At 46.8% G+C, this 22,202-nt stretch overlaps 1 protein-coding gene across 1 annotated transcript in view; it reads right to left on the bottom strand.

The window, feature by feature from the left end:
- Positions 1-18,214, bottom strand: part of LOC135898790 (MFS-type transporter SLC18B1-like) — a 30,064-nt gene extending 11,850 nt beyond the window's left edge. Inside the window, exons 1-5 of the mRNA XM_065427954.1 lie at positions 17,796-18,214; positions 11,832-11,947; positions 6,781-6,876; positions 4,835-4,908; positions 1,450-1,597 (exon numbers count right to left, since the gene is read on the bottom strand). Of these exons, the coding sequence (XP_065284026.1) occupies positions 1,450-1,597; positions 4,835-4,908; positions 6,781-6,876; positions 11,832-11,947; positions 17,796-18,039 (678 nt within the window). The 5' untranslated portion in view covers positions 18,040-18,214. The remainder of the gene's footprint in view (positions 1-1,449; positions 1,598-4,834; positions 4,909-6,780; positions 6,877-11,831; positions 11,948-17,795) is intronic.
- Between the last annotated feature and the right edge of the window lie 3,988 nt (positions 18,215-22,202).

The raw sequence follows: 22,202 nt of genomic DNA on the forward strand, positions 1-22,202 counted from the left end.
TTCACCTACAAGTAAAGCTGTTGACGGGGGCAGGTTACTTCTCGCCTATCTCCAAGTGAAATACCATCAAACCTACCCCAAGAATACACATTGCTCGGAAAAACCTTAGACGGTGCCGAAGGGTCTGGTTTAGCTCGCATTTGAGTCTAATTTTCCCTTATAACTGCGCTGGATAGTTCCTAGCTTTGACAAACATCGCCCCCATTGTAGGTCAAAATGGCGATTCTTTTTCTTTAAAACACAATGATCCCTTTGTAATTCTCACCTGCTATGTTCTCAACTAAGAGTGGCAGTATCGAAAGCAAAATAAAAGTTTGGTCACGTTATTGATAAAGTCTTGCTGTTACTCGGCCCACGTTCGCCTACGCGTAGCCAAAGTCTCGCGTAAGGAAATATGGGCAGCCAGCTGCAATCATTGAAAGAGACAAGATTAATGTTGAACTCAGAATGCAACATTAATTTTCCAGCGCAGAAAAAGACCGCGCTCTCGCTGCATCGTGCATTGCGTTCAAGTTAACGTTGCTGGCGTATTCTGACTTTTCGCACAATCAGTTCCAGGTCTCTCGTCTCCGGGAATGTACGCCTGCGGCTTATCTTTATCTGCGCCGAAACACAAGCTCCCCGGCCAAATACGCGTAATCCGCGTAAAGCCCACCCCAGGGACTTCTGCCGTGGCCGAAGGACGCGCTCAGAGATCAACGAGCGCATTTCGAAATCTGAGGCCACAACTTCTTAAGGCGCTCGAGAGTGGTGCACCAGCTCGGTTGCTCAGCGAGCTGCCTGACGTTTTAAAATTATACGCTGCAAACTGCAATTGCGCGGTAGCGATGAGAGCATCGAATTTATGTTCAGACCCAGGCGTCCTGCCCGGACCTGTGACCTAGCCAGAACTTCGTTTCAATATTTCGTAATTGCGCCTCCTGGTGTAAAAGGCAAACTGTTATAAAAGGTTCCACTGGTATTGGTTAAAATGACTTTTCCTCTTTTGCGAGAGAGAAAGTAAGTACATGAAAGCGGAGAGGGAGGGAGGCAGAAGAAATGGAAAATGCAGGAAAGGAACCGGAACATAACGTTTGATTTGCTACCCCAAAGTTGGGGACGGAAATAGTAAACGTAGAAATATGACAGAAGAAAGGCACGACACAGGGGGATACGCGCAAACGTCCTCATCCAAATCGGTTAACGCAATTTTGAACGCGTCCGTACGTTCACACGGAAAGTCCACATACCTCCGGCGGGTGGAAGGGTCAGCAAAAATAAACGGCAAGACGCACGCACACGCGGATTGACTGCGTAATGAGAATGTTGCATAGGTGCATAGGTGCATGCACGAACGAATGAAAAACGCGATACAAGAAAGCTGCTTTCCCCCGTTATATCTCACCATGCGTCAGACAGCTAGCGATAGCGCAGACATTTGCGTCTTAGTGTGCTTCACTCAGCGCTTACGTAAGATGTTGCCAGTGAATTGGGGAACTCGGCGGCAACTATGGAGAACACGGCCGTCTGGAATCCGGCGGTGCCGACGCCCTCGGCGACTCTGGTGGCGATAGCCAGAGTGAGAAAAGTGGCGCCCGGTGGAGACTTGTTCAGGAACCTTGCGGTAGAAATTGAAATGGCGAAAAAATAAAAAAGAATTATGCAGATCCAACGCACATGGTGGAGTCCATGTGAAGTGAAGCTTAAGTGAAGCGAAGCGGCTAAACAAAGGCTATACGTTTAATGGCGACCCGCAGAACTGTTTACTTTGATCATATGCAACGTGCGATCGCATCTCTTTCTTTTCATTCATATACCCCCTTCCACCATTGCAGGGTAGTAAACCGGACATGCGTCTGGTTAATCTCCCTGTCTTTCCTCTCTTCAATTTCTCTATCCGCCTCGCTCTCATGCTACATGTTTATGCACCACAGATGTCGCAACTTCTGTATTTATTGTGTCACATCGGCACAAACACGTAATAAAATGAAGGCTTATATGCCTGTTTAGTCAAAGTGACGCATACCCATTCTGAAAGATTAGCCCGGAATGTACACAAACCCAGTGGCATATGCAGAATGGCTAAATTATTAAAGAAAGGTCAAGTAAATCAAAGAAGCCGCTGTATATAACGGGCTCTTTCATTAAGGGGTTGATGTGCTTTAGAGGTGCTTATGAGCTGATCTGTGCGTTCAAATTTTACGTAGCATTTGTTTTTTTCAGCAGTAGAGAGAAGCGCCTACTCGCACTACTTTGTCAATCAGCACACAATACAATACAGCATGTTTATTTAACAACATTAGGATTTTGGGGGCGCCTGCAAAAAGCCAATGAGAAGGCTTGACGAGGCCGACGCACCATAGAGGCTTGGCAGTGGTGCACGGGAGTGTACAATGAAACAGCAAGAAAACATTTTCTAATAACAAACACAAGATAACAAAGTTGGCATTGTTTAGCTATACGTGCATCGATTGAGAATCTCCGTTTAATAAATGCGGGAGAGTGTAGCACAACATCTGACAACCACAATTAGTATGGGTCTTAGGTACAAACCATTTCAAACGAGTTAGTGTTGAGTGCTTAGGCTATTTGCACTTTAATGCGGACAGCTGCAACATAAAACAGTTTTTTTTCATAACACTCGCTTTATACTGTCGGATGAGTAAAGTTTCGTACAATCTGGGAAGGGGGGTTATACCAAGTGTCTTAAAGATCGGTTCAGTGTGTTCTAGTCGTGACGCATTCACAACATTTCGAATGGCTTTCTTTTCAAGGAGATGCAAGCGGTTGGTATTGATAAAAGATGTGGTACCCCAAACCAGAAAGTAATAATTACCAACACAAGAGAACAGTGCATTATACAACACTTGCTCAATACGCTTTGGCATGAAGTATTTCAGTCGACACAAAGTACCAACAACGTTTGAAAGTTTGTTCACCACCATTTCGACGGGATCATTCCATAACAAATCTTCATTGAAGATGACACCTAGACTTTTGGCTGCTGGAACTGTTTAGATGAGGGACGAACCCCTCCATAAAGAAAGGGGTGGCACGTGAGGCAGCTTATTGCGAGGCCTGAAAAGTAGCACTTTCGTTTTTTCAATGTCTATTAAGAAAATTGTATCTAGACCATTCTAGAACTGAGTGTACACAATGTGATGCTTGCTGCTCAAGTTCTAACAAATGTGCGGCTCTGACGAATAAGGACGCGTCCTGTGCGTAAATGACAATGTTGGGACATACAGGAGGATTAGTATTGGTTCCAAAATACTACCTTGCGGAACGCCTGAGGAGATGTGCCTGAAATCTGAGGCATCGTAGTTTATTTTTACCTGCTGCTGCCTAGAACTTAAGACTGAATTATTTGAAGGAACTTCCTGGGAAAACCGTAGTGCTCGAGCTTAGCTAACATTGTGATTGATGCGATGAAACGCTTTTGAAAAGTCAATGAATATGCCAAGAGTGAGAAATTTCTGCTCGAAGGACTCTACGATGAGCTTTTTTTTGGTCAGATGTGTGGTTTCCGTCGAAATATGATGGCGAAAACCATGTTGGTTGGGAGTTAGCATGTTATGTTTTTCACAAAAACCTGACATTCGCCTAAATAGTATCTTTCGAAAACACTTGGAAAAAACAGGTAGAATGGAGATGGGCGTTAATTTGAGAGATTATTTTTGTCTCCTTCCTTATGAACAACCATGACTTTAGCAATCTGCATTCTTTAGGGGAATACTGCATGTCCGTTGCAACAATTAAAAATATATTCTAGCACTGGACTAATTACATAAGCTACACGTTTAATTGGTAAAATTTTAAGGTCATCAATGTCAAGCGACTTACTGTTGCGTAAAGCCAAGAGGCAATTTTTGATTTCATTCGCATCGGTTGGTGACACGAATGCACTGGAAAGAACCCGTAAGTCAAGACATTTCACATTGATGGGATCGTCATTTTCATCAAACAGAGACGCAAAATAATTATTGGAATTGTCTGCCAGCCTTTTCCCATTCAGATTCATTGTCCACTAAAAGTTCAAGCACACCATTAGCAGTTGTATCTCGATTTAAAACTCGGTTGATGTTCTGCCACACAAGATCGCTCATTTTAATAAATCATGACTTAACAGTTTTTCCATATAATTTTAGTTTCGCATGACGAAGAAACGACGTATCTTGGTTCCGGCATGTTTTAAATTGTACAAGATCATCCGGTGACCTGGTTTGGATAAAGTGGTTATAAAGGACTGTTTACTTCTTATTATTTTAAGGCATTCTGCGGTTATCCATGGTTTACAATCATATGATGATCATATATGGTTATAATGATTATATAATCCCGTTTGCTGGTACTTGCACTCCGAGCACATATCAGCCTCGTATATTATATCCACAAATGTATCCTGCGAGGAAACGACGAAAGTTAAACCCCGGGGAAAAGGCAAAGAAAGCTTCGCTATCAAAAAATATGTTTGCATTACCAACCAGAAATATAACGAAGTAATGTAAGCAGTTGCATTATATGTGCATTTCACCAAATCGAAACGAATAGAGAAGCAGCGGAATTGGTTGAAGGGTGAAGGCGGCGGTCACATACCGTACTTGATTGTTTTTTACGCCGTAAACCACATTCAACGTAAAATAGCCTGTTTAGCTAACGACTTTAGAAGCTTCAAACCATCGGGACGTGACAGAAGAGTATAGATTAACTTTGGCCCCACGCACCTTCTGCACTGCGCACTCATCAGAATGTGGCCGTCACAAGGGGCCTCATACCTAGTGGTCAGGAGCAGAAGGCCATAGCGACAGAGACACTGTGGGTGGTTAAAAGGAAACTGAAAAAAAAAATAACTTACCCAAAAAGCACGGACGCTACTCCCACGTAGAATAGACCGGCGATCAACATAAATCTCGGCTTCACGATGGGTACCTGCGAAAAAAAAACGCGAATGTTAGCGTTGAATAGCGTTAGATTTATTTTCCCCATTCGTCTGCAGTGATTAAGTAAACGAAACAAGAGTGACAACTTCTACGTGACGTTTAAATGACACCGTTTCCCTAAAACTTTGGTGACGCCTCTCCGTGACAATGCAAGAAAGGGAGCAGTGGCTTGCCTAGATTTCCAGGCGAAGTCCTGGTGTAGGAAACCCTATATCACTTATACCTCCATGACCAAAGTTTTTCTCGTCACACTTTGCGCTGATAATGCTGCGTTTTCTGAGTTAGCTATCGTAGTAACAATTCCTTAAGTACGTGTACCGCTGGATGGACAAAGTAACTGGGCTTACAAATTTACATATAGCCATTACGCACCTCGTCTCCACTAAGTGTCCTGTTCCGATTCAGGCGTCATGTAGAGTTCTAGGCCACTCATGATCAACTATATCTTTCCAATAATTACGCCTTTACCGACGTCACCACTGTCGAGTTCGTCGTTCAACGTCCTGATGTCGTCTAATGTGTTAAGGCTAAACCCCATGAGAACGATTTTGTGCACGACGGCGACGAACGACGGTTTCGAGCGACAAAACGGGCCGTCGCTTGAGCAGATTGCTCGGTTCTCTAGAATTCATCGCTCGTCGACCGGAAGTGCTATGAGCGACTAGGCAATAGCGCGAAGCCGGAACTGGCTGTACATCACCCAAATACTACCAGTTGTCGCACTCAACGAGCAAACGATTGAGCTTTTATACGTGCAAGGATAAGAACGTTCCGAAATATCTTACGATGCTTTCGAGAGTAAAATACATCAACTTAAGTTAATAAAGCACGCTTCACGCTAGTTTAGGCACGTATATTGCTGCCCTCATACCGGCAACACCGGGGAGACGTCGCTCAAGATCGTCGCTCGCATGGGGTACGACTTGTAGGCGACATGCGAACGCGACAGCCATCTTCATCGCATCGCTTGTCGCTGTCGCGCGCAAGATCGCTTGCATGGGGTTTATACTTTAGCGCACGGCATAACACGAAGATGCCCGCGGCCTTTTTTTTTTTCTTGCGCCCATATAGGCGTGCGTGTAGGGAAGGCAGTACAATTGCAGACTTTTGTATAACGGTTCTAGAGGTTTCTCATTTATCACATTGTTACGCGTACTACACCGATATTTCGCAGTTGCCGAAGGGGTGCGATGCTTCAAGCAGGGCGCACACTCGTGTAATCTAGGGGAACGTATTCGCAGTACGCAATCTACCGAGATACTTTCACTTTTACGTGATAACGTCTAGCGTGACGCCTAACTGTTGCGACCTGAATCCTATCAGTGCAGCCGAGAAGCACGCGACGTAAGAACAACGCTGACGGGAAGTGTGCGAACCATTTTTTTCACATTCAGGCAAGCTGGCTCTGCCATTCCATCAACGCGAATTAAAAGTGGTGGGCTCAAAAATTACCAGTCGAGAATAGAAACCGTGGTTGGCTCTTGGAGGGTTCGTTCCTGTAGGCATTTCGGTAGACGTCACGACAACAACCATATCAGCCAGAATGCGCTCTCGCGTTTCTATAGTAACAGTGGCCGCACGTAACTAGCACCATTTGACTAGACGACCTTGCTGGTCGACCATGGACAGCCACCGGCTTGTTGCTTTTTTCACACTAACGCCCCAAATACAGTTCGCTTCTCTCAAGCTTTCTATCAACAATAAAAAATAGATGTTGACACGCGAGTGTGCAACACCGGCTATAGTTACACATTGTTTCACGAACACAAAGTGTCACACACTTCTACTGCCATGCATTTGTGCACGTCGTACCTAGATTGTCTACCACCATGCACACATACCACCGCGCGGCAATACTTACAATTTTAGCGAAGACAGGACCCATGAAAAATATGGTGAGCTCGAACACGCTGAACACGAACCCGTACTGGGTGGAGTTCGATCCTTTCCTCTCCGCCTGCAAGTAAAGCGAGATGAGGAGAATGGCTGCATGCGGATAGCAAACGCTACGGATATTACGCGATATGCAGTATTCTATTACTGCAGAACTGCTCCGGATTAGTCCAGTATCTACATGGTATACCTTACTCAAAACGCTGAAGAACGCAAGGAATGTGACGACGTCCAGATCGCTGTCTAAACTTTCATACTTATTAGATCACTCGTGTTGCTGTGCTCCTTTCCCCTTCTTGCGATTTTTATTCTGTTTACCTCCCCGTTCCCTCGTATAGCTTCGTCGCAGTGTTCATTTCACCCGGTTCTCATGCACATCAAAAGCCTCCGTATTCTGTATATTTGTTGCGCAACACCTTAGTCTCGCGTCCTGGCTCAGTGTGTCTGGGAAGTGATAAGGACTCGCCAACTGCATGGCGCTGATTTTTCAGTGATCTCTGCACTTATCCGCCGCAGTGCATGAGATAATAAGCAGCACGGATCTAAGCAACCATGAGTATACGCCAAGCAGGGCGCTATGCTATTGCTTGCATTACGAATTGCGTTAATCGTGGAATTCACGTTTCTGTTGATAGTTGCACACGATATACGCATTGCGACAGCATCAGGGACATAAACTTCGCCTAAATGTGACATGTAATACCAATGGGCATACCTGCAACATCTCACAACCATGGATTTAGCGCTGTTGTAAAGCGCTAGTTTCTCCGCCCAAGTACATGTGCGAACGGGCCAAGATTAGCGCTCCGAGATGTAAATGTCGCGTGCCGAGATTGACCGCCTGAACAGCCAAAAGCTGCCTGGCAAAAAGATACCAGGGCCGTGGTCACAGTGGACGTCCGCAGTAAATGCTGTTAGTGCGCTTTTTATTCCTGCAGCGTCCCGCGACCCTACAAGGTGCGCTGCAACATTGATTCTAACTATAGCTCAACTTTGCTTTCGTACGCTTCATTTCAATACACGAATTACCCAATACCCCCTTCATACACGAATTATGATGGATCGTCGATAATTGTGTCAAAATTATATAACTTGAATATGAGGCTCTGCTGACTCGATTGAAAAAGAGTAAATGTGGTAAGATGGAGCTTTATGCATTTTCTATTGAGTCTCCATAATTGAGATTTGTCATCTTGCTCTTTCTTCTTTCCTCCCCTTCTTATTTTCCATTTCTATGTTTCTGACTCTTCCTTTCTGAAGAGTAGGCAGGCGTTATGACTTCCGGCGGCAGTTGCCGGTCTGCTCCTCGCTTTCCCTTTCATGTCAAGTGCATATATGTTTTCAAAACAAATAATTGCGGAGTAATGATGGTGACGATATATGGGGTTTTCTGGCGCAAGGGCCAATGATGGCCAAAGAGCGCCATTGCAAAGAAAGCAAAATTGCAGAGTAACTAAATATAGGCGTATTGCGCAGTCAGACACGTTGCGTTCTTTCATAAAAATAATTCAACGAAAAGTTTAGAGCACATGCACAGGTTAAATATTGGCGGCAGGCATTACGAGAACCGAAGACCGGTTCTCTCGTTATTACTAACGAAACGCAGCACACCTAACCATGCTGTCAAACGGGGTGGTGAATTCAGGAACGTGGTCGTGCGTAGCAATACACTGGACACTGCAGTGAACCTGAGGCTGTGTACTGCAGCGCGAAGTGGGACAACGGACACAGAAAAACGAATACAAGCGCTTACTGCCAATTGAAATTTCAATGTCTGATACAAGGTTTTGTATAGAAAAAAACGGCAAAGTATAAACGACATAAAATAAAGAAGCCGTCACCGCTCTCTGTTCGCGATGGTGTTGTCTAACAATGCGAACTCCGTTCGTGATAAGGGCAGGGACGACTTACTTTCTCATTCAACAATGATGCGCGTTCGATCGTCCATGTGTGTAAAGATTACATTTGTCTTCTCGAAAAACTGGGCGAATCCACATGCGATACAATGAGGGGCTAAAAAAAAAAAAAAAACTCCTGAAAATGAAGGCTTCTATGCCTTGCCTTCCATGCCAATGAAGGCTTCCATGCCTAACATTGTTCGCATGTTCCCGCAGGTGGTCGTTCAAATACCTGCCTGTCTGGTCCTGCATTGCAGCACATGCGGATGTACCCCATTTTTCGAGAAAAAAGTCATCTTTACACACATGGACGATCGCACGGGCATCATTCTTGAATTAGCTAGCATGGCATGTGAAGTATGCCAATGCATAGGTAAGCCATCCCTGGCTTTGTCACGAAGGAAGTTGGCATTCTTAGACAACACCAGCGCCAATAGTGAGCGGTGAAGGCATCTTTGTATTAGAGCGCCGCTTTTAGGCACCCGTTCCTGGGTTGAGCGTCGGCTTATGTTGTTGTAGCCTGTCACACGTGTGGCTCCTATCTACGATGGGGGATTGCCCAAGAAATTTATTTATTTATTTATTTATTCAAAATACCCCCAAAGGCCCTCATTACGAGGGTATTACATGGGGGGGGGGGGGGTCAATCACAAGCACTGGTTGTAGTTTGTACATACTAAAAACAAGAGAGGTTAACAGAAGTAATAATACAGTGAAACATAGTTAACATACAAGATAATTAGGTCACAATTATTACAGAGAAAACATTAGTACATATTAGGAGAACATAAGGCAACTGCACTAAAAACACCAACAAATATCGAAAAACACTGTAAAAGTCCCAAAAAAGAATACAAATACGATTAGTCGACAAGTCGTGAGCGAATTAAATGTTGAAACTTAGTCAAGTCTGGTTCCGTGGCAATGACTGATGGTAAGGCGTTCCATTCAGTTATTGTGCGTGGTAAGAACGAAGATGCATAATGGGATGACTGGCAGTTAATGCGTTTGACTTTGTATGGATGGTCACGGCGTGGAAAAATAACTGTTGGTGACTGAATGAAATCATCGTGAAGTGATGGATGGTGATAAAGCTTATGGAAAAGTGTTAGGCGAGAAATTTTACGGCGAAGAGCTAAGTTGTCCAAGTCAGCTTTATTCTTTAACGCGGTGACGCTGGTGTAATGGGTGTATTATTCCAAATTATTATGGAGCATAAATTTCCTACAATTAGCATACAATTAGCATTAACCACGCCAGCGCGCTCGTGGCACTGCTCGCGCTTTCATCGTCGTAGTCATCTACCACAGCTGGCTCCCAGGCCGCTCATCATGCTAGCGTTCCCATACTACTGCACCTCTCTGCGATGGCGCTGAGGGCACTGATCCACTACTAGTCGGTGCGGTGATTGCGGTCTAAAATTCTTTGCCTCACTATATGGCGAAACGAAAAAAAAAACGTATAAAGCAGCGCTCAAATTTCGCGTTAGGGGCTATCGTAATCGTTGGAACTTTTTTTGCTTTTTCTTTTGTTTTTTATATATATAGAATATTGCATCAGACAAAAAATTTCAGTTGGCTGTGAGCGCTTGTCCCTTGTCCCGATTGACGCTACGCCACACAGCCTCTCATCTTCACCACCATCTTCATCAACACATATCTCTGTTCTAAGACTGCATATTTGTTTAGTACCAGCCGGAATTTGTATGCTTTTACCCTTACTGCATCCAGGTTGGCCTGTTTCTTCTTGATCAATTTTACTCTCTCTCTCCAAATAGAGGTGAATCTTAGCCCTTATTAACCTATGATCACTGCACTTTACCCTACCTAACACTCCTACATCCTGCTCTATGCTGGGATAGGCAGAAACTATGAAATTATTTCATTCCTTGTTTCGGCATTATGGTTTTTCCAAGTCTAAGTTTTGTTCCAACGCTTCCTGAAGAAGGTGTTGATTATTTCCAACTTATTCCTTTCTACGAATTCTACCCGCATCTCTCCTCTAGCGTTCCTAGAATCGACGCCGTAGTTGCCAATTGCTTGCTCACCAGCCTGCTTTTCCCCTACTTTTGCATTGAATTCACCCATGACTAAAGTATACTGAGCTTGCTCTTTTCTCATCGCTAGTTCAACCATATTCAAAAAACTTATCTACATCAACGTGACTGGATGTTGGAGCGTAGGCTTGCAGTGCCTTTAAGCTGCACCTCTTATTAAGTTTGATTACGACTACTGCTACCCTCTCATAAATGCTGCAGAATTGTTTTTTTATTGAAATGTATATTAGGAGAGGTTGGCGCCTTTATGGTGGCACCGGCTACTCCTTGTCACTTGGCAAAGGAAACTAATTTGCGTAAAAAGGGAGAATAGAGACACGAAGCAGAATTCGTCAATGTTGCTCGCTATGTCCTTGTAGATCAGGAGTCCTACTCCGTATTGCTTCTTATCTAGGAGACCTCTATAGCAGAGGACATGTCTGTTATTCAGCAATGCATAAGCCTCACCGGTTCTCCTAATCTCACTAAGGCCGATAATACCCAAACAATGTGTGATAGTTCCTCAAAGAGTCTTGCTAAGCTAGCCTCCTTCGACAGAGTTCTGGCGTTCAAGGTTGACAGGGCCAGTTTCTATTGGCGGCCTGTCCGCGGCCAGTGATTCCCTGTGCTGCGTTATAGGTATGACCGGCGCCTTGGTCAGGTGCTCCGCAGCTGCTGGAGACTGAGGGTCATGGGTGAAATGTAGGAATCATGAGGGAGGTAGTGGCCGAATACTGCGCCAGGTAGGCCAATTCCTATCCTCGTGAGGGAGCGACTTTGTTGAAGCTTAGTGGGCCTTCCTTGCCTGGATTAGTATAAGCTCTCTCTCTCTCTCTCTCTCTCTCTCTCTCTCTCTCTCTCTGTGTGTGTGTGTGTATATGTATAAAGTGTGTGTGTGTGTGCAGGGGTTCAGTTTACTCGTAGACAACTTTCCGGTGCATTGCTTGTTGACTCCACTGTAAAGAACTGGCCAAGGCAAGCCGCGCGCACAAATGCGCGTTGACCGTGGTGCCTCAAGGGGGAGAGCGTATGACTTCTTTTTTTCGTACCTATAGAGAAATGGGCGATGTCGGCCGCTCCACTCACCTCGTGCGGGAAGAAAGGCGCCTGCAGGGAGACGCTGGCGCCGACGCAGAAGTTGCCCAACGCCAGCAGCGCGAGCACGGCCCGCTCGCGACCAACGCCGGACGCGACGACGACATCTGGCAGCACAAAGAAACAGAAAAGGTTCGAAAAGAAAAGTCAGGACAGCACGGTTACGTCGACAGCGAATATAAGGGTAATGACAATAATTCAGCAGTGCTAGAACAAGGTCCTCTTTCCGTGTTTGCAAAGCGGTGATTGTAAGTACTTATAAACTTTTTTCTGGACGCGATCTTTAATGACACTGTTGGATCCAGGCATGCCGTTTCAGACGACCGACGCGTATTCGACGTGAAGAGGACAGATTGTTCTGTACAAGTTGCGCAACGGTGTAGTAGAATGTGGATTCCCTCGATAGTCTACAAACAGAGGCAAGGGAGCGCATGCCCAGCAAGGCAAAGGGTTTAGTGTGAGCAGTAAAGCGTAAGAATGTATCAAAAAGTACACCGAGACCATTGATCTCACAGACCTTGCACAATGGTACAGAATATACAGAATAAGAAAAAAATGCTTGGTGTTCTGCGTGTGAAAGTCATGATTTTGGTATCAGAAGCATTCAGGGTGAGGTTATCTTTGCGCCACTCAGAAAAAGGAAACAGGTTAGACTGCAGGATGCGACTTCCATCAACAGTATATGAATTTCCTTAAAAATCTTGGTGTCATCAGCATATAGAAAGAACGAAGTATTCCGAATAGTGGAACGAACGTCATTAATAAGAGTGAAAAAAGAAGCTGTCCTAATACTGAACCTTGAAGGACGTCGTTAGTTGCCACGTAAAAAGATGCTTGGTCATTGACGTTACCTTAACATGATCGATCAAGAAGACATTTGTGCGAGAGATTGACGAGTCCACACCAAAGTGCGTAAGCTTTATCAGAAGCATTGAGTGGCTGACTTCAACACAAGCTTTGCCGAGGTCACAATAAATGATGTGAACTTGCCCCCTCTGAAGTTCCGGCGCGGAGATCTGTGTCATGAGAGAGAGAGAGCGTAAACTTATTTCAAATCAACAAGATTTGAGTCCGGCGTCTTTTTGGTGGGTCTGGGCACCCGCCGCGGACGCGGTTCCGAGACCTTGTCTCGAAGCGGCTTCCTCGGCTCGCTGGACGGCCCAGAGTTGTGCTGTCAGGTCAGAGCTGAGCAGTGCGGTCATCCAGCGTGACCGGAGGCTGGCGGTGGTAGAGACGGAGGGGTCGGCACTGCCCGACTTGTTTGTTAGGTCCCGACACTCCCATAACATGTGATTTAGTGTGGCAACCTCGCCACACGATGTGCATGTGTTTGTAGTGTACATGTCTGGATACATGGCGTGCATGAGTCTGGGGTTTCTGTAAGAGTCTGTTTGTAATTGTCTGAAGTGCATTGCTTGCGTCCTGTCTAACCTAGCGTGAGGGAATGGGTATATGCGTCTTTGTAATTGGTAGTGTGCCGTGATGTCGTGAAAACTGGCCATACGATCCTCCCATGCCCAGACGTTTGCAGTACCCCGCGGGGGCTCTTCCTCCGATGCTGCTCGGTGAGTCAGGCCTCGACCAACACCGTGAGCCGCTTCGTTGGGGGTGCTCATTCCAGTGTGTGCCGGGACCCATAGCAAATGCCTTCGGTTATCAACGTCGGCCTCTCCCTGGTGTATGGGATGTCGCTAGAGTATCTCAAACGCCTCTTGCGAGATGTGCCCATTTGCAAAATTGCGAATTGCCGGTTGCGAGTCGCAGATCACGTATGTAGCTTTGGTTTGTGTGAGGGCCAGCGCTATGGCCGCTTCCTCTGCCGCTTCGGCATGTACCGTGTTCACGGTGACGCTCGTGAGGTGGTTGCCTCGGTGGTTAGTAACTGCCGCCACAAAACTCTTCCTGTCTCGATAGCGGGCTGCGTCGGTGAAGACCGCCTCCTTGTCGTTAGAGTAACTTTTGTTCATGTGTTTTGCCCTGGCTTTACGCCTCCCCGTGTGGTGTTGGGGGTGCATGTTGCGAGGCAATGGGGGTACGTATAGTTGCTCGCGTATGGGTCTTGGAATGTCTACTTTGACGCCATGTTGCGAGTGGTATGTGATGCCGAGATTTTCAAGTACGTGTCTGCCCGGGCGGGTCTTGGATAGGCGTTCAAGTTGGTACACTTGTTGCGCCTCCACGAGTTCTTCGAGCGTATTGTGCAGGCCTAGTGCTAAGAGCTTGGTGGTGCTAACTCCAGGCGCAAGTCCCAACGCACATTTGTACATTTGCACATCCGTGTCATGAAACATGCGAAATTTATGAGAATGGAGCAGCCGGTGAGAAATCCAGGCTGATCCGTAATCTGTGAGTCCTTCACAGCTAAATACAATCTGTTTCGAAGAGCAAGCTCAAAAACCATAGACGTGGCACAGACAAGAGAAATCGGCCGATAATTCGGGGCATTGGTTTCACAGCCAGACTTAAATACAGAAAAAAAAAAACACGAGCCCTTTTCCACATGTGAGAGAAAGCGGGGATATTCAAAGGGTTATTAAATATAGATCTCAATACGGGGGCAATTATACTGCTGTAAGCTTCTAGAATTGCGGAAGGCATGCCATCAGGGCCGCAGGGTAGGGAAGGCTTCAAGCACTTAAAGCATTCGCTGGTGAGCTTTTCATCAAACAACACAGAACTAGATGTAAGAACCGTCATGTGCGGCTGACTGACACGAGCGCTGAATACTGAAGCTTTATATAACGATGAGAAATGGGCAGCGAAACATGCAGCGACTGTTTGGACTGCTACGCCGCTAGAGTCGAGCAGGTGAGAGCCCTCCACGTTTACCAGAGCGCTCGCGGATATACTTCCAAAATTCTGTCGATCGTAGCGAGGCGGCCCTTTCCAAGAATGCAATACATGAGACGTAATCCGCTTATAGAGGTGTTTGCGGAGAGTTCGAAAAAAGCGAAATTCTTCTATCCACACATTAGGCACAACAGGATCTCTATACTTTCGGTGCGTGCGATCTTTGTGCTTTAGGGCATTTGTGATTTCAGAAGAGAACCAGTGGGGATATTTTATAGCGTTTTGGTCTGTACTGAGGGATGTATTTGCACAATACTGCTCAAAATGAGCTCGGTAAATAATAATAATAATAATAATAATTAGGAAAAGAAGGCAGAATAATTGTGACGGTTTCGCGATAATTGCCATTTTCCGTCGCTCACATGGCACATGAACTGCCCATGTATTTACAGGTACTTTACACGGGTTTAAGATTCAAAATTTCGCGCAGCACGAACAGTCCAAAAGCGAATTCATGTTAACTGACAGGGGTATTTTACGTCCCAGATTGGCTGCAAGGCGGGCCGTAGTAGACTAAAAGAGGGATTTGACCTACATGAAAACTATACTAGCTATAAGAATCCCCCAACGAAAACTTGAAAAACTATGGTGGCCGCTTCTGCTGCAGCACGTCGAAAACGTGCTGAGCCAGGAGGCATGCGCCTCCCAGGAGGCCTGGACTCGGGTCTTGGCTCCTCTGGGCATAATAGCTTATTTCTCTCTCTCTAGCGTTCTTAAGAGAGATGTACTGAACTAAATGAAAATTTGGAACCTGTGGAATACTTAAACTGCACTAGATACAGTGTGAAAAAAAAGGTCAATGCTAACAAAAATCAACTAAGAAAAAAAGACAGCACATCGGCACAATCAGTGCTCTCGTTTTTCTTTCCCGTTCCTTTTCTTTTTTGAGCCTGTGTTGATTGGCTTTCTCTGCTCTTTTTACAAATGTATGGGCACGATTGCATATGACGATACCTAGAAAAAAACGTATCAGTAAAACGAAGTTTTCACTCTGCCGCAAGTATACAGAGGGCACGAGATGTTTCACTACCAGTTTTTGTGAGCAACTCCAGAATGACGGCACTGCACGTCACTGCCACACTCTACGACAGCGGTGGACTTTTGTTCTTTTTGCAGTCAACATCCTCCAGACGCTACATTGTGTTAATACATTTGACAATGTATTGACAAATAAGCTTTGAAACTTTGAAACTTAAAAAAAAAGGATGCGTGACAATATTATATTATAATTTTATAATTTTAACAGGGCGGTGCACTTGGACGCAGATATTAAGACACTTTGATGTAAATAATCGTTCAAGATTTTCTGGTTTGATTCCTTGCGCCTGCCAGGCTGATTCACTGTTCAACTTTCAGACTATAGTTAGGACCGGTGAACGTCGCAGTAAGCTGGCGATGGCCTGTGACGCGGGAATAAAATTAGTAGTTATTCACGCCAACTTCGCGTATTTTCCTGTGTGCGCATTTTTTATAGCCTGTACTTGGAGCGTCCGTGGTCTTAACTTGGTGATCTAGGCTTCATGTTCTTTTCATGCTCTTTCATCGCTTTTCATGCCCACTAACGCAATTTCCCAAGCGCCTAGCTTGCGTATGCATGCCTTCTTGGTCCGTAGCGAAATTACATGGCCTCTCCCGCATGATGAACGTATTTATAGGCATTTGGTGGTTTTTCATTAGGTTAAAACGCAGGTCTAGCAGTATAGCGATTCCAGCAAAAAGGAAGGAAAAAAAAAACGCCTGTGCCTTCGATCGCCGCCAGTTTCACCTCTAAGTGCCATATAACGTTTATATATTTTTTTTATTGCGACAGCGTGCCTTGTGGCATAAAGAAATGTTTAAACATGTAAATACACTCCGGATTCGTGGAGGAAGTCCAGCAATGTCCGGTGGTGGGGCCCCAAGATCCAACTTTCTACGTCTGGTGGCCGACCTGGGGGTGGTCCACAGCGAAGCAGGTGTTTCTGGCGGAGGGCATGTAGAGAAGGGCAAGTCCAGAGGAGGTGCCCAGTGTCCACCTCGCAGACAGGAGCGGGACAGAAGGGGCAGGAATCGCTCATGGAGGCACGGTACTGTGCCGACCACGACCAGGTTATCGCAGGGGTGAGGGCGACACGGAGGCGTAACCTTCGTAACAAGACCTCTTCCCAGTGCGCTAGGCCGCCAGGGAGGTCGGTGCCACACGGTGGGAGAAGTGCTCGCGTGGCGCGCCGAAGGTGTTCTTTTTCTGCGAGGAGCTTTGTCTCCGGAGAGATGGGGGCCAGTTGAAGTGGACGCGAAGGTTTGTTGTGGCTCGCTGCATCCACTAAGGCTTGTGTGGGATGCGCATTGCGACGTATCCATTGTACACGTACTGTAACGGACAATTTCTCCACTGTGTCCTGAATCTCCTGTGCCAAAACGCCGGAATTCAGAACACGCCGCAGACAACGGATGGCAGCTGAGGAATCGGTGAAGATATCAATGTGTCTCCTAGACGGCGGAAGCAGCGGACAGAGGATGGATACTGCGTCTCGGATTGCCAAGAGCTCCGCCTGTGTCGACGGCCAGGCAGGGGAGCAAGCATACGAGCAGGTTGCGATGTCTGACAATATTTCAGGACAAGCGATAGCCGTGGTGACGTGATCATCACTCACACGTTTATATGCTTTTCTATGGCGCTTGCGCCAATTCTGACAGCCAAACAATAAAAAATAACGTGATAACAGCAGCATACTGGAGGGTTGCTACACATACGCAATACAATACAAATGTCTGCATTCGCAGGTGTAAATGCGCCAAGGTTAAATGCACCTGTAAGCGGTCGAGCCAGAGAGGCGGTCAGATATAGCGTCCATTACTCGAACAGTTTATAAACGGCATGCATGGCACTGTGCTAACAGCCCCGACTCGGAGTCATCTGGACAGCGGTATGGCGATGCATCACGACCGGTGATAGCGTAAACGGCGCCTTAACGAAGTTAACGAATCTGTATATCTAAGGACGAACTGCAGACGGAATCAACAAGGTGCTAGATTCTTGTTTTGTCCTTGCGTATATTAGCGCACTTTGCGACCAGCAGTCTGCACTATAAAGTCGAATCACTCACTGGCCTTTAGAATCCTCACCTTTAGAACGCAGACGCGACGATTCGCAGACCACTCCTCCTCCAGCGTCGTTTTGCGAAGTGTTCAGTCCTTTCCGATGGCTTAAATCCAAGCGATACTCCGATTCCTTTGGCGTTGGTGTCGACCTGATTATTTCGAAGGAGGCGTCGGGTTCAGTACGACCCGACGTGTTTTCTTGGGTGGTCAGCGGTCGCTTGCTCCAGCTGCGCACGATGTTTCCGTTCTTGTGTCCGTGCGACGCCATGGCCGGTGAAGGGTTAACAGCTATGGGGGCGGTTGCTGGGCAGAAAGGCTACACCCTCGTATCTGCGATGAAATAGAAGGCAACGGTGGGAAAGGCCTTCGGGCGCGCCAGCGCCATCGTTTCAGCAGCGACAGAACATTTTATTGCGAACAACCAAACCGGGTTGCCAAAGCCAACGGGCGAATTCACTCAACGAAGTCCTCACTTTTTTTTTGCCTTTTTATCACTTTATCTGATATATGTTTGTGATGCTGCTTTGCAAATCGCTGTTATCCTCTGGGCTTCTTTTTCGAATTTCAGGGCTTTCAGAAGAGCTTTCAGATGAAGGTATAGATTATGGTTAGCCGCTAGGACATCATAAATGCGATAACAACTTAACAATAAGAAATTTAGCAATCTTACATGTTCTAGGTCATCACACGACTAACGATCTCGCGCAAGACTATCGCCACCTCATTAGCAAAATACGTTGGTGCTCTCCTAAGAGCGCTGATTTTACGCAATTACTACCGCGAAATAATTGCTGCGCTCACCCAGTTTTCGCTCTTTTTCGCGTCTAGATTTTCCTGGGTACGTCACGTGCAAATCACCGTCTTTCATTTGACTTACACAAATTAATTGAACAAACCTGCAAAAATCTTTACGGACATTGACTTCATCCACTGCACTTACCCGATGCAAGCACCAAAGCATTAGCGCTCCGGAAAGTTGTTTACCGCCCACTGTCGCTGGCGGGAGCAAAACATCTAAGCTTTCTGCGAAGTCCACAGCAAGTCAAGTGGTAAACATTGGCAAACGAACCATATCTGTCTGCGCGTATCAGATCGCCCTCACTGGCCGTAGATGAGCAAATGTGTGCCACGTTCGGTGCGTGTGACTGCTTGCTACACACAGCGAGGGTAGCCTGCCAATGTGTCAGGATCTATGCTTTCTGCATATACGACGATTCTTTATGGAAAGGAATTAATATGTGCGCATTATAAACGAAATATAAGATGTTCCTGAGATCTGTTGACCGACGTCGATGTTTTGCGCTTGATCTGTGAGCCACTGCAACTCCGTACTGGACGACAATATGACTATTACTGTTGTAGCAAATAAATCAATAAATATATCCAGTCAGGTAATCGACTGCTTGGTGTAAAACACGTCAATTTATTTTATTTTCGAGAGCCTCGTGAGGAATATTTAATGCTGTGGTAAAGCGGCAAGTCGGGCTAGTTGGTGGAAGTTAATGTTGTAATACGGGGCTTACTGTGCTATAAACACACGGGCAACAGCAGTATAAACGGAGAGGCCGCGCGCAGGCTCACAACTGAATGTTATTGGGTGAAAGATGACACACACACACACACACACACACACACACACACACACACACACACACACACACACACACACACACACACACACACACATATATATATATATATATATATATATATATATATATATATATATATATATATATATATTGACACAACTATATTTGGCAGAGCCATAATGCAGCGGGTATGCGCCAGTGGGGACGACGCTGAAGTGGCGCGGGTTTTTAGGTGAAGCGGGAAAAACGAAGAAGACGTTGTTTTTCCCTTGGACGACTGATAAAGTGCGTTTCTTGGCGGTGCTGCTACGCATACTTGTCGATCCCACGTCGTTACACTGGTGGAGGTGCTGGGTATTCTTCATGCTTGGCACCCCTTCGCGGAGCCGACGATCGAGCCCGGAGTCACCATCGCGCATCGAAACACCGGTCCACCGGTTCAGTCGTCGCCTGCTAGGCTTAGCGCCCGAGTCCAGTCCCCTGCATGGAACTTCGAATAATCGTTTGCCTCCTACAAATAACATGGCCACCGCAGCTCCACCGCAACTAACACTACAGAATCCTATGGTCCCGGAGAGATTTCATGGTGATGCCTTTGAAGACGTCCAAGATTGGCTAGACCAGTTCGAGCGCGTCGCCCAGTATAACCATAAGACCAGCTCGGCGGACAAACTCTCGAGTGTCTATTTCTATTTGAAGGACAATGCTCGTACGTGGTACGTAAACCGGGAGAGGAGCTTTGCCACGTGGGACGACTTCCGCGCACAGCTGCTGGATACCTTTTCAAGCATCGACAGGACGAAAAACGCGCAGCGTCTCCTTGAAATCAGCGTTCAAAAGCCCAATGAGAGTGTCACTATGTTCTCGGAGGACATGGCCCGTCTTTTCCGTAAGGCAGACCCAGACATGCCAGAGGAAAGAAAGCTGCGATATCTCTTGCGAGGAGTGAAGGAGCAACTGTTTGCCGGCCTTGTGAGAAATCCACCAACAACAGTGGCACAGTTCACAAAAAAGGCTACAGCCATTGAACGGGCCCTGCAGCAACGATACCGCCAGCATGACATGAGCATCTCGGCGGCGAACACTTCCGTACTGGCTGCGAGTAACGACATGTCTCTGCGTGAAGTTGTCCGAGAGGTGGTGCGAGAAGAGCTTCGGCAGCTCGGCTTTGTGGTTGCGCCTACGGAACCGACGCCAGCGTTATCTTTTGTTGCTGATGTAGTCCGGGAGGAAGTCCGGCAAGATTTTTCAGCGCCAGACTGTGGGAACGTTCCGCGGCGCTTCACTTATGCGGATGTTGTTCGTCGTCCACTCAACGCAAGTTCAACGCCGTTGACACCCATAACTACAACACCACCTACGCCACAAACAGAGCCGACATCGTCACCCTCGTCGACTTTACCGACCCCGCCGATCATGCCAGCACAAACAACGCCATATCTTCGACATGCGCACGCCACTCCTTGGCTCCATGGAGAGTTACCGCCGAACTATCAGCGTCGGAAAACCGATTTGTGGCGCACCGTCGACCGTCGACCAGTGTGCTACCATTGTGGTGAAGCTGTACATGTATATAGAGACATATCTATAGAGACATGTCTATAGACAACTATCGGGCCGCTCAACACCCAAGCTTTCCTGCCAACTATGCTTATTCTCCGTACGACGGTCGACGAGCTTACAACGACTCTACTGTGAACAGTCAGCCATAAAATACGACGATGACCCGACCACGTTTTCCTTCTCCATCTCCGGCACGCTACAATTCGCCGACTCGTCGCAGTTTTGCCGACGTCACTAGGGGCAGATCGTTTAGCCCTCGACGGGGAAACTAGCCGCAGCGACCGCCGGGGGTGAGGTTGCCAATGCTCGAACTGCTTCCCATCCCCCGTTATCGACGAACGACGACGTGAAGACTACATTGACGAAAAAGGCGCCCAGCACAACGACGAATACGACGGATAGAAGTACGCAAGACGTAACTGACATCGTCAGCGCCGAGCTCATCGTATGCATTGACGGCCACGAAATAGCCGCTCTGGTTGACACTGGCTCCCATTTTTCAATCCTAAGCTTACAGGTCGCTGACAAACTAAGGAAGGTGAAGGCACCATGGCACGGGTCCAACATAAGAACCGCCGGAGGTCAGTTGATGACACCTGTCGGGAAATGCACGGCCCGACTCTTAATCGCCGGTTCAACCTTCGTCGTCACCCTCGTCATCCTTGCTGAGTGTTGTAAAGAACTTATATTGGGCATGGATTTCCTACGGGAGTACGGCGCCGTGATTAACATCCGTGACAGAAGCGTCACATTTGCCACGAGTTCGGATAATGTCACCCATGAGAAGCCACAACAACCTCGCTTACGTATTGCCGCGGACGACGTCATACTTTTGGCGCGGAGTTGCTCTCTCGTACAGGTGCGCTGTGACAGCCTGCAAAATGGGACTGGAGTAGCTGAAGACATCAGTGCGCTAGCACTGAATTGCGGTGTCTCCATTGCCAGAGCACTTATCAATGTAATCGATGGAAGCGCCGAACTCTTGCTGACGAATTTTAGTAAGGAGCGCCGACACATCGTTAGAGGCACTGCTGTCGCCTATTTCGACGAATTGACAGAAATACAAGACTGCCACTTAGCGCAGGAGTCGACCTCTACAATCCACACAGCTGCGCCTATTGTAGACGTTAATCCGACGTTAACGGCCGTTGAGCGGAACCGTCTTCTTGAGCTCATCAATCAGTACCAGGGCTGTTTCTCCTCGGCGTCAAGAGTTGGTCAAACGCCACTTACGAAACACCGCATCATTACTGATGTCGACGCCAGACCCATCCGA

Source organism: Dermacentor albipictus, chromosome 3 (genome assembly GCF_038994185.2).
Source record: "Dermacentor albipictus isolate Rhodes 1998 colony chromosome 3, USDA_Dalb.pri_finalv2, whole genome shotgun sequence".
In the NCBI taxonomy this organism is placed as follows: Eukaryota; Metazoa; Arthropoda; class Arachnida; order Ixodida; family Ixodidae; genus Dermacentor; species Dermacentor albipictus.